The sequence below is a fragment of the Kryptolebias marmoratus genome, linkage group LG15, assembly GCF_001649575.2.
Source record: "Kryptolebias marmoratus isolate JLee-2015 linkage group LG15, ASM164957v2, whole genome shotgun sequence".
Lineage (NCBI taxonomy): Eukaryota > Metazoa > Chordata > Actinopteri > Cyprinodontiformes > Rivulidae > Kryptolebias > Kryptolebias marmoratus.
Window position 1 is genome coordinate 2126474 of NC_051444.1, and position 12383 is coordinate 2138856.

Below are 12383 nucleotides of genomic sequence, written 5' to 3' on the forward strand. Positions count from 1 at the left end.
AAAAAGATCACTAGACACATACGAACATGCAAATATTCAGGGAGAGAATGCAAAATATGCATATTTTTTTACAGCAATTTGCAAAAATAATTAAAGATATAGTGAAATAAATCATTCACACAACAGAAGTGTTTTGGGGTATCTATTTCTTTAAAAAAATAGGCAGGTTTAGGGAACACAGTGGTGCCACAGTTTTAATTCTGACACAGAAACATTTTTTTAAAAATGTGACGGCGCTAAAAAACAGGTCAGGTTGAACTTGTTTTTCTGAATGGCTCGTATAAAAAAAATACATTTTCTTGTGCAGAATTTAACAAACCAGCCTTGACCTAACTCCACACGCGTGACTAAAACACAGCAGCTGCATCATTCACAACATTTTGATGCAACAAAAAATAACTTTCAGCCTGTTTTACAAAACATTTCAGCAAAGCGACAGAATTAATATCAAACTAAGTATAACAGTTGTTTTGCCACTGATAGTACCTACAAACACAAACAAAAACTGATCACCTGTATACAATTACATGAAAAAATACAATATTTGCTGGAATAATTTTCCATATCGTCCAGTCCCAATTTAAAAATAATACTCAACTAGCTTCTTGCTTCCAGTCCTCAATAATAATAAAAAATAAAAGTATCTGTAGCAACAGTTCATAATATTTAAACCCTTGTGAGCAAATGTTACAGGAACATTCGGTCCTTGCTGTGGGAGAACCGTGTGTTCAGTTCCTGAGACTTCTTCAGCAGCCGCTGCTTCTGGGCTTCATCAAACCGATTCACCTGCAGGTCTTCGTCGCGGTCAAACGGCCTCCTCTCTGCTGGCTTGTCCGCCTTCTCCTTTGCTTTTTCCTTCATCTTCTTTGCGTGCATGCTCATTAGAGACTCGGCCCGTTTAGAGTCCTGCAAATGGAGAGAGAGAAAGAGAGGAAACTTCAGTCCTGAGTTTTACTTTTCAGCGTGTGCATGTCAGTATAATAAAGTAGAACTACTTACATTATATTTAGTCACTTTCTCTGCCATTTCAACGTCCCGCTGAGAAACTTGTGGGATTTCTTCTTTCTTTGCCTCACCGGTCTTCTTGCCTTCAAGGCGCTCCTATAATATATGACATATGAAATACAGATACAAGCAAAAGCTAGTTTGATACGAGGTAAGGGTTTTATTTTAGGTACCCTGGTCTTTCGCTCTCTGTCTGCTGGAGTATCCGTCCACACAGAGCGATCCTTGTTCTCCGGACCGGACCTTTTTTTAAAAGTTCGAGCCCCCAAGCCAATGTGCTGCAGCTCTGGTGGGAGCTCCGTCATCCACGTTTCCCTCGCCACCACCTCAGGAGCATGCTGTTCACACAAAGCATAAAAAAGGCGTTTTCGCTTGTTGGGAGGCTTTTAAATGAGACACAGAAAGGTACAGCGAGGAGAAAACGAGAGGAGGACTAACCTGATTTGTCAGCTTCTCTTTCATCTTTTGTGCTCTGCGCTCAAAATCACGAGCCACGGAGTCCTCGATGGGTCCTTCAGCAGGCATGGGTCCAATCACATCCTCTCCCTCGCTGCTGGAGGCCTCGGCCTGGTACCCCGGGGGCAGAGCAGGTCCTGGAAGAACTTCTTCATCTTCATCATCGCTGTCATGCTGTGCTCGGGAAAACCCGGGGGGCAAAGCTGGTCCCAGCACAGGCGGCCTGAAGGAATACAGTGAACTTATATTTCATTCTGTTATCCTCGCTTAACAAAAAAAAGAAAGAGGTATTTTTAAGGTTCACTGAGAAATTAAAGGTATTTTAGCTCACATTTCTGGTGAACTCTGTTGCTTTTTAAAACCTGGTGGTAGGGCTGGTCCAAAGAAACCATCATCATCATCCGTGTTCACCCTGCTGGGAGAAAACCATTAAAGTTTTGTTTTTTATATGTATTTAATTGACTTAAAAAGCACCAGTAAACCCACCCCGGTCCTCCGGTTCTGGCTCTTTTAGCCGCCACCTCCGGCTCGCTTTCATCCGAGGAGCTCGTCGCTTCGCCCCGTTTATAACCGGGAGGTAAAGCAGGACCAGCGACTGTTGGGTTAAAAAATTAAATCAGTTAACTTAAATGTGACAAAGCAACCTGGCAGGGCATGACTGGTTCAGCAGTTATTAGCCAAAAAACACATTCTTCTTACAATCTTTGTCGCTGTCGTCGCTTTCAGAGCTCTCCTCTCCGAACATCGGGGGTAAAGCGGGTCCAATTAGTTTATCGGAGGACATATTTTATTAAAAACACAGTCCTGTATGTCCAAGAGTTGCTGTTAAAGTAAGAAAACTGGGATAACAAGTAGCACTTAGCATATAACCTTTTACACCGGAAGTAAACAGTTGCAGCGAAGTAGTGGAGGTATGCGCATGCGCGGCCAAAATAAAAGCACAAGAAGAAAACTAAAAAATAGACTATTATTTCTCAAAATTGTTTTTGTTACTATTTATTATTTAATTTAATACTATTTTGCTATTCAGTCAAGTAGCTATTTTAAAATAAACATTCAAATAGCCTTTTTAAGTGTTTGAAAGATATATTACATCATACAAACTAATCAAGTATGGCGATTTTTATGTAGAAACTAAAGAGATTAATTTAGAATTTAAGTCTATATATTTTTGATATAATTAAACATATTTTAAAAAAGAGATGAAACTTTACTATTTGATTTGTGGAAATCAAAACAGTTTAAAACTGTATTATTATTATTATTATTATTATTATTATTATTATTATTATTATTATCATTATTATTATTATAGTGACATATTTTAAGACAGATAAAAATGCTGGTGTTAGTGTAAAGTTTGTATTTTATTCTTTGGTACAGTTGAGCTATCATGGTTAATCCCAGATTCTTAAATTAGTCCTAATATCCATACGCATCGAGAGAAGGTTTTGTTTTAAAGTCACATATTTTTACAACTCTATGAATAGATGTATATAATTTAATTAACATGTAAAAAGTATAGGATATCTGAACAAATATAGCAGAGAAAAATCAATTCACTGATTAATAAACAGGTGCAAAAAGAAAAAAAAGATTTTAATGCAGATTATCATTTATAAAGAGGTTATTTTTATTTAAACAAGTAAACATATTATGCTTAAAAAGCTTGCTGAGGAACAAAAGTATTATATTTTAGTTTACATGTAAAGTAAAAACGTTTATTGTTCATATATTTAAAAAGCATAAAAACCATGATCAGGTAAAAACTTTAACAATTTGGGAGATAATGAATTAGAATTTTTTAGATATTTGTAAGAAACAGAGGATTAGAATAAGCTATGAAAAGCTCTGATAACTTTACAGCAGAGGACAGGAATAAACCAACCCTGAACAAGTCCTCCAACCGGACTTTATTTTGAAAATTGAGACCGGAAGTGCTCCAGTGCTAGCTTAGAGTCTCCCGTGTTGCGTCTCATCATAACACAGCCTGTAATTACTCAGTTTTTATGACATTTTAGCACTTTAAATGACTGGCAAATAAATTTGGGACATTATCTTTAAGGCCTTACCCATTTAAAATATTTAAAATGGGCAGAAAAGATAAAGGAGATCGGGGTAAGTTGATGTTTTGTTTTAATCTTTGCTAGTTTAGTTGCAAAGTGAAGGATGGGAATAAACCCGGTTAGTCTGGTTTTAGTTTTCTTCTTAGTGTATTTGTACACAGCTACTGGTTAGTTCATGTTAGACGTTTTAGTGAAACTACAGGACATAAATAACACATGTTGAAGTTTATTTTCAGTTAGACATTAAGAGAAAAGATGGGGATGCTAACTTTTTCCAGCTAGTTGGGATGAAAAACCTAAATGTAGACTTTATATATGAGAGGCACAGGGTTTCACTGTTTGTCTGGACAGACCTGAAGACAAGCAGGATAAAGTCACAATAATCCAAATATAATATACTTTAATGTATCTGTGCTCTGGTTAAAGCAAAAAGTGGTTCAGTCTGGTAATCAGGTGTTTTAAGGTGTTTTTTTTATTATTATTATAAAACCAACAATGTTTTAAACCATTAAAGACAGTTATGTTATGAGAACATGAGTGTAGTTTGTATATCTCACTGATGTACCTGTCGGCCTGCAGAGAAGAAGTCCAAAAAGAGGTACTATGAGGAAGACGACGACGAAGAAGAGGCGACGGGTAACGACTCTCAGGAAGCCATTCCCGCCGCCGCAGGGAAGCAGGTGGACGAGTTGGACACCAAACGGGACGAGTACGGAGCCAAAGACTACCGCTCCCAGATGCAGCTGAAGAACGACCACTCGTCCCGCCCGCTCTGGGTGGTAAGACGGGTTCGTGTGGAACGTTTTACAGCTTTGATGCAGATCTTTCCTTCAGGTGTTTTTCCTCCTCCCGTTCCTCTCCAGGCTCCAGATGGACACATCTTCTTGGAGGCTTTTTCACCGGTGTACAAATACGCCCAAGACTTCCTAGTGGCTATCGCAGAGCCTGTGTGCCGGCCGAATCACGTCCACGAGTACAAGCTGACCGCGTATTCGCTGTATGCAGCTGTCAGCGTAGGCTTACAGACTTCGGATATTATCGAGTACCTGCAGAAGCTCAGCAAGACATCCGTTCCTGATGGAATCATTCAGTTCATTAAGGTCAGACTGAGACAACGTGCTTATTTTAACATTTTCAAAGACGCTGTTGGGTCGTTTATTCACTCCGTTTCATCGTTTTCTCTCTTTCTCAGCTTTGCACCGTGAGCTACGGGAAAGTCAAGCTTGTGCTCAAACACAACAGGTAAATTCATTATCGGACAGAGTTTTCTTTGTGTTTAAACATTTGTTCTTACGCTTTTCTTCCTGCCACTCTGAGGTATTTTGTTGAGAGTGCCTTCCCCGATGTGATCCAGCGCCTCCTGCAGGACAACGTGATCCGAGAGTGTCGCCTTCGAGGTGCAGACGGAGCGGACACCGAGCTTATTACTGAAGTTATCCACAGCAAATCAGCAGTATGTCCATCATCGTCCTTTTGGAAACTACATTTTCTTTAAATTATCTTCAGCTTGTGCAACAGCTGCTGCGTTTTCTGACAGATCTCTAAGTTTGTCCAAGAAAAAGGAGGTCCGTCCACCTCACAGCAGCCCGGGGATGGACAAGCGTCCAACCAGCAGGTCCCAGAGGACATCTTCAGCTACTATGAACAGATGGATAAGGACGAAGAGGAGGAGGAGGAGACTCAGACCGTGTCCTTTGAGATTCGCCAGGTGCCACTTTTATCCTTATTCCACAAACACGAAATAAAAGTTTTCTTTCAGATACGACAGTTTGTAGTTTTATTTCGACTTCTTACTCTGATCCCTGCAGCTTTCTTTTTGCTTCCACCTGCTGCAGGAGATGATCGAGGAGCTGCAGAAGCGTTGCATCCAGCTGGAGTACCCCCTCCTTGCAGAGTACGACTTTCGAAACGACTCGGTCAACCCGGACATCAACATAGACCTGAAGCCCACCGCCGTGCTGCGACCCTACCAGGAGAAGAGTCTCCGCAAGATGTTTGGAAACGGGCGCGCACGGTCCGGAGTCATTGTGCTGCCGTGCGGTGAGAGGACTCGTTTTCAGTTTAAAGTTAGAGAAAATACATCTGCTGCTGAAGTGAAATTTACTAAGCAAGCTGAAACTCAGTTGTTAGAGATAAAAGAAGCAAAAGAAGCAGCTGAAGCGGGTTTTAAAGAGAGAGAGATCTCCACGTGTTTCTGTGGGGAATTTTATTTTAAATAAAGTTAAATAGTTTGAAAAAGATCGGAGCCTCGTCTTCTTTGAGTCGAGTCAGAAGACAAAACTCTGGACTTCCTGCTCCGTCTACGGTCCAACCCTCAGCTGTGGTCCTGAGGTTTGGATCAGGACCCAAAGAACCAGATCCTGGATCCAAGCAGGATCTCAGCCTCAGAGAGAAGAGTCGCTGCTCCTCCTCGTCGACAGGAGTCAGCTGAGGTGGTTCATCTGATCAGGACGCCTCCCTGTGGAGGTTTTACAGGCATGTCCGGTGTTCCCAGACCAGAGAGGATCCAGAATCCCTCCAGAGAGTTCTGGTTCTGGACCGAGATCTGGGCTTCTGTCCTGGACCCGACCACAGATAAGAGGAAGAAGATGGAAAGTTATAAAAACCAAAAGTCTCCTGAATGAGCTGAGCAGGAAACCAAAGATCTGAATGTTGACTCAGAATTCACAAAACAGTCAAATAAAACCTTTCTTTGTTTTTAAAGTCTGACGGTTTTCTGCTTCCTGATTTGCAGGAGCCGGGAAGTCTCTGGTGGGCGTGACGGCGGCGTGCACGGTGCGTAAGCGCTGCCTGGTGCTGGGGAACTCCTCGGTGTCCGTGGAGCAGTGGAAGGCCCAGTTCAAGATGTGGTCCACCATCGACGACTCTCAGATCTGCCGCTTCACCTCCGACGCCAAGGACAAACCCATCGGCTGCTCGGTGGCCATCAGCACCTACTCCATGCTGGGTCACACCACCAAGCGCTCCTGGGAGGCCGAGAAGGTCATGGAGTGGATGCGGAGCCAGGAGTGGGGGCTTATGATCCTGGATGAGGTGCACACCATCCCTGGTGAGCTCTTAGAAACAAACCGATGCAGCGGGACATCGACCTGCATGTTTTGTCTCATTAAATCTGTTGTTTCTCTGCAGCGAAGATGTTCCGCCGCGTCCTGACCATCGTCCAGGCTCACTGCAAGCTCGGCCTCACGGCGACGCTGGTCAGGGAAGACGACAAGATCGTGGACCTCAACTTCCTCATCGGGCCCAAGCTGTACGAAGCCAACTGGATGGAGCTGCAGAACAACGGTTACATCGCCAAAGTCCAGTGTGCCGAGGCGAGCCTGGTTCCGTGCGTCGGTTAGCCTCGCGCTCGTTCAGCTGCTGAATCCCTGTTTGTGTCTCAGGTGTGGTGTCCGATGTCCCCGGAGTTTTACAGAGAATACGTGGCCATCCAGACCAAAAAGCGCATCCTGCTCTACACGATGAACCCCAACAAGTTCCGGGCCTGCCAGTTCCTCATCCGCTTCCACGAGCGGCGCAACGACAAGATCATCGTCTTCGCCGACAACGTGTTTGCCCTGAAGGAATACGCCATCCGCCTCAACAAGTACCCCCGTCCACAACAAGGCCTGCTGGATGTTTCATCGCAGCGTCTTTTATTTTCATTTCTGATTGTCTCGTGTCTTTTATCTTCCTTCCCAGGCCGTACATCTACGGCCCCACCTCTCAGGGAGAACGAATGCAGATTCTGCAGAATTTCAAACACAACCCGAAGATCAACACCATCTTCATCTCCAAGGTACGGATTAATGCGAGCTGACGCTGCAGAACCAATCAGAACAAACATTAAACCGAAGAGAAGAACCTCTTTGAGTACTTAGACATTTATATTGAGACAAACAGTTTGTTAAAGCTGCAGCTCAGGGGGCGGTCCTACAGCTCGGCTCCGGACGGATCGGGTTCAGAGAAAAGGGGTCCGGACTTTCTCCGCAGCTGTTCTGAGGGTTTTCAGTGTTCGTCGAGGCCGATCAGTCCTGGATTTAATGCTAAGAAGAGTTTTAAACGCCACTCGTCCAGCTGTTGTGGTGTTCCTCTCAGGAACGTCGTTTCCGGTGGACGAGGAAGTCCCGGGTCTGACTGTCCTCCTCTGTGGTCCCATCATGTTGGACGGAGCTACCAGGAAACAAAAACACTAAAATTTGAATTCTTTCCTTCAACTTGACCCACACCTTTAAGCTTGTTCTGTATTAAATGTCCAGTCCTGGTCCTGGAGGGTCTCCGTCCTGCAGGTTTTAGATGTTTCTCTGCTCTTCAGCAGGTCTTTAAGTTCTGCAGAAGCCTGTTAATCACCCAGTCACTCAAATCAGGTGTGTCACAGCTGAGAAACACCTAAAACAGGCAGGATGGAGGCCAGGACTGGACACCAGTGCTCCAAATGTTTCCTTTCTTGGTTTCTTTTAAATGATCAACATTTTCCTTAAAGTTGGAAACACAAGTGAATCCGACGCTCTGCCCTCGATAGCGCTGTAGAAGCTCGCCCGGTGAAGTCGTTTCTCATTGGATGTTTTTGAAACAGGTTGGCGACACGTCCTTCGACCTGCCGGAAGCCAACGTTCTGATCCAGATCTCCTCCCACGGCGGATCTCGCAGGCAGGAAGCGCAGAGACTCGGCAGAGTCCTGAGAGCGAAGAAAGGTTCGTCCGTTTGACGGGAAACTCACAAACGTTTAAACGAACGAGCAAAGACTCGTCTGGCTCTCCTGTCTGCGCTTGCAGGGATGGTGGCGGAGGAGTACAACGCCTACTTCTACTCGCTGGTGTCCCAGGACACCCAGGAGATGGCGTACTCCACCAAGAGGCAGAGGTTCCTTGTGGACCAAGGATACAGCTTTAAGGTTCGCTTATTTAATTCCCTCACAAACCTTCTGACTTCTTTTTTTTATGCTTTATTTTTATTCATTTTTAAACTTACAAACTTGCAGCAGATGAGTCCATAAATCAGACCCTCCAGGATTTCTCCAGCAAACCCCGCGAAATCGCAACTTTAACCCAATATTTATTGTTTCTAAACTGATTTGCCACCGTTTCTGCGGTCTAGTCTCTTCTTTGTGGGTTTGTGTAGCGTGGAATACAAAATAACCCCAAATAACTCAGGAAGAAGACACGTGACGTCACTTCCTGCAGACCAGGGACAATCCAGAAATGCTCATGAATGTCAGTTTAGAAGCTATCAAAGTTCTCAAATAAAGCACCTTTTGAGAATGTCAATGTTTGTTGGGAATTATCTTACAAAACTAGGAAGGATTTTTGGTTTATATATTAAAATAAATGTTTTTTTATTGATTTTAGTCTAAAAAAATCGCAACTTTTAGGAAAATGCCCCACGAAATCCTGGAGGGACTGATAAATATTTGCACTATTCCTGAATCTGCATCCAAGTCCGAAATTTAGATTTCCTTCCTAAAGAAACTGCGGACCTGCAGATAATGATAACCTCGTACGTCCGGCACAAATCCTACGAAGCTGAGGAGGAAAAGTCTGAACTTGTTCACCGGTTACTGAGAATTTAACCTTTTTTTTTGTTGTTTTTAATTATTTTCTGCAGGTAATCACGAAGCTGGCAGGTATGGAGGAGGAGGACCTGATGTTCTCCACCAGGGAGGACCAGCAGCAGCTGCTCCAGAAGGTTCTGTCTGCTTCGGACCTGGACGCTGAGGAGGAAGTGGTGGCTGGAGAAGTCGGCGTTCGACCGCAGGTGGGAAGTTTCACAACGTTCCAAAACATTTAGAATTAGAGTCAAACGTTAATTTTTATTTAAAAGGAATTCAGCTTTTACGTAATAAACAGTCATAAATTATTTTAACCCTATATTCAGTGAAGGAATGCATATCGCCCGCCACCTTCCACGTTAAAACGTTGATCTGTGGGATCAGCTGGAGCTCAGCTACCACCACCAAAGCTGAGGTTGGCGTTTGCTGGCGGCCATCTTGAATCAGATGATGAGGGAAAAGCTTCAGTAAAATCCGTCCATTTTGCTAACAGACAGACAGACGGTTACATTGTTGTCCTTTTTTTTTTCTGCATTACCGATGAGAGCTTTTCGAGTCGACCCGATTCAAGATGGCTGCCGCAGCTAATACAGATATTGAGCTGAAATGTGGAACCAAGAGGCGGCCTTTAATCTGGATATTAAACCTCAGGTGAACGCTCCCGAGGATTATGAGCGTCACTCACAGATTCTGTTACTCGGGAACATTTCCCACGATGCTTAAAAAAAAATCTAATTTCCTTTTATTCCGAGGCGTCGGGAAAACAGAAACCTTTGTGACAAACGGTCCGAGTGGATCGGGAGTTTCAGACACGCGCCTCCTCTGACGGGTTTGTTTTCCCTGGCAGGTGTCGAGGCGGGCCGGCACCATGAGCTCCATGTCGGGCGCCGACGACGCCGTCTACATGGAGTACCAGAACCGGAGCGGCAAAGCCTCCGCGGCGAGCAAAAATGTTCACCCCCTGTTCAAACGCTTCAGGAAGTAGACGGGTCCGAAGGGAGCGTCGGACGTTTGGGTCACGTTGGCCTTTTAAATATCAGCTGTTAGAAGTTTTTTATCTTCTGTTTGTTGTTGTTTTTATTTGTGGTTCCTTAAATAAAGAAACTTTGTCAGAAATAACATTTTCTTTGTCATTTATGATCATTAATTTGCTCCAAAACAACAAAAAAACACAAATGTTATTGTTATTACCCTGTTATGTTGCAGGGTTACAACACTGGACGGATCCTGATCACTGATTCAAGATGGCCGCCGCAGCTAATCGACATGAGAAAACAAAAGCTGAAACTGATTTATTAAAGCTTTAAGAAGCAGAACACGAGCTAAAAGCTAAAAACGACAAAACAGTAGCTACAAGCTAAAAAGAATAAAAGACTAGCTATGAGCTAAAAACAGTGAAATACGAGCTAAAAGAAGCAAAACAGTAGCTAAAGGCTAAAAGTAGTAATAGTAGCTCGAATCTAGAAGTGGCAAAAAGCTAAATGAAAATATCAAAACACTAGCTAAAAGCTAAAAAAAGGCATAAACACTAGCTACAAGCTAGAAATGGCAAAACAGTAGCTCAAAAAATAACATACTAGCTGTGAGCTAAAAACAGCGAAATACTAGCTAAAGGCTAAAAGTTGAAAGAGTAGCTCGAATCTAGAAGTGGCAAAAAGCTAAATGAAAGTATCAAAACACTAGCTAAAAGCTAAGAATAAAACACTAGCTACAAGCTAGAAATGGCAAAACAGTAGCTCAAAAAATAACATACTAGCTGTGAGCTAAAAACAGCGAAATACTAGCTAAAGGCTAAAAGTTGAAAGAGTAGCTCGAATCTAGAAGTGGCAAAAAGCTAAAGGAAAGTATCAAAACGCGAGCTAAAATCTAAAAATAATAAAACACTAGCTAAAAGCTAAGAATAAAACACTAGCTACAAGCTAGAAATGGCAAAACAGTAGCTCAAAAAATAACATACTAGCTGTGAGCTAAAAACAGCGAAATACTAGCTAAAGGCTAAAAGTTGAAAGAGTAGCTCGAATCTAGAAGTGGCAAAAAGCTAAATGAAAGTATCAAAACACTAGCTAAAAGCTAAAAAAAGGCATAAACACTAGCTACAAGCTAGAAATGGCAAAACAGTAGCTCAAAAAATAACATACTAGCTGTGAGCTAAAAACAGCGAAATACTAGCTAAAGGCTAAAAGTTGAAAGAGTAGCTCGAATCTAGAAGTGGCAAAAAGCTAAATCAAAATATGAAAAACACGAGCTTAAAGCTAAAAAAAAGGTATAAACACTAGCTAAAAGCTAGAAGGAATAACACTGGCTTAAAGCTAAGAATAAGCTACTAGTTACAAGTTAAAAATGGCAAAACAGTAGCTAGAAAGAATAAAATACTAGCTACAAGCTAAAAACAGCAAAATGCTAGCTAAAGGAAGAAAACATTAGTTAGGAGCTAAAAGTAGAAAGAGTAGCTTGAATCTAAAAGTGGCAAAAAGCTAAATGAAAGTATCAAAACACAAGCTAAAAGCTAAAAAAAATAAAATACTACCTTAAAGCTAAGAATAAACTACTAGCTTCAAGCTAAAACTGGCAAAACAGTAGCTAAAAGTAGTCTTTCATTATCATTAATTTCCTTCTTAAAGCCTTAATTTTGTCGTGAATAACTCGTTTTGCTAATAAAGTTTTTTAAATGTTTTTATCGCCCGCCGCTGTGAAAGGCAGGCGATCATGTAAAGCCTTTTCGTTAACGTGAGTTTTATTGAAACTGCTGAACGTCCACGACCTTTAGAGTCAAGCCGATTCAAGATGGCCGCCGCAGCTAACACAGACTCGACTGCAACTCATTTTTACAAACACTGAGCCGAAGTTTGGTGCCAAAGTTCAGCTTTTAAAATAAAAAATCTGCCCAATCAGATAAAAAAACTGCAGGAATGATTGAATAAAAGGTGAATTAAAACTGAAGATAATTAAAAAACGTCGAACCCGAACCCGAACCCTTTTTTTAATTAAATAAAGTCACGCTGAAGGATTTCTGTCTGCTGTGAGTAAACGGAGGGAAAATTGACGGCGAGCCAGGGACGGAGGCGGGAAGAAATGTGAGAGGGGTCCGCTTCCTTTTTTTTTTTTTTTTTTTTATGACTTGAAGATATTCCAAGAAGAAATTCTAGAGCCTGGTGCCTTGTGTAAGCTCCGAAAGCGTGGGAAAATACCGACCTCTGCTCAGCCGCTCCTCGCCAGAAGGCCCGACACGATTTCCTCGCCGGGTCCTCAGGAAACCTGGGGCTCACGGTTAACGTGAAAGACTTGACGGGCAGTCCAATTGAAGCGCCCTGAAGGGGGGGGGGGGGGGG

At 42.6% G+C, this 12383-nt stretch overlaps 2 protein-coding genes across 3 annotated transcripts; one reads left to right on the top strand and one right to left on the bottom strand.

Moving 5' to 3' along the window:
• Nucleotides 1-128: 128 nt before the first annotated feature.
• gpalpp1 (GPALPP motifs containing 1) lies at nt 129-2368 on the bottom strand. Of its 2 annotated transcripts, none has more exons than XM_017441260.3 (7): nt 2161-2368; nt 1948-2056; nt 1793-1873; nt 1444-1684; nt 1179-1343; nt 1000-1101; nt 129-906 (listed from the first exon to the last, which is right to left on the bottom strand). In XM_017441260.3, exons 1-7 carry the CDS (start codon nt 2243-2245, stop codon nt 688-690), a joined length of 1002 nt encoding a protein of 333 aa, XP_017296749.1. In that variant the 5' UTR covers nt 2246-2368; the 3' UTR covers nt 129-687. The 2 variants fall into 2 exon arrangements, with proteins under 2 accessions (XP_017296749.1, XP_024858323.1); XM_025002555.2 differs by having other exon boundaries at nt 1793-1876.
• A 1023-nt stretch (nt 2369-3391) lies between these two features.
• ercc3 (excision repair cross-complementation group 3) lies at nt 3392-10175 on the top strand. The gene is made up of 15 exons (XM_017440231.3): nt 3392-3579; nt 4107-4306; nt 4391-4627; nt 4720-4769; nt 4845-4980; nt 5065-5235; nt 5363-5567; nt 6262-6576; nt 6657-6841; nt 6911-7113; nt 7209-7305; nt 8083-8200; nt 8282-8400; nt 9111-9260; nt 9902-10175. Exons 1-15 carry the CDS (start codon nt 3552-3554, stop codon nt 10037-10039), a joined length of 2352 nt encoding a protein of 783 aa, XP_017295720.1. The 5' UTR covers nt 3392-3551; the 3' UTR covers nt 10040-10175.
• Nucleotides 10176-12383: the final 2208 nt, after the last annotated feature.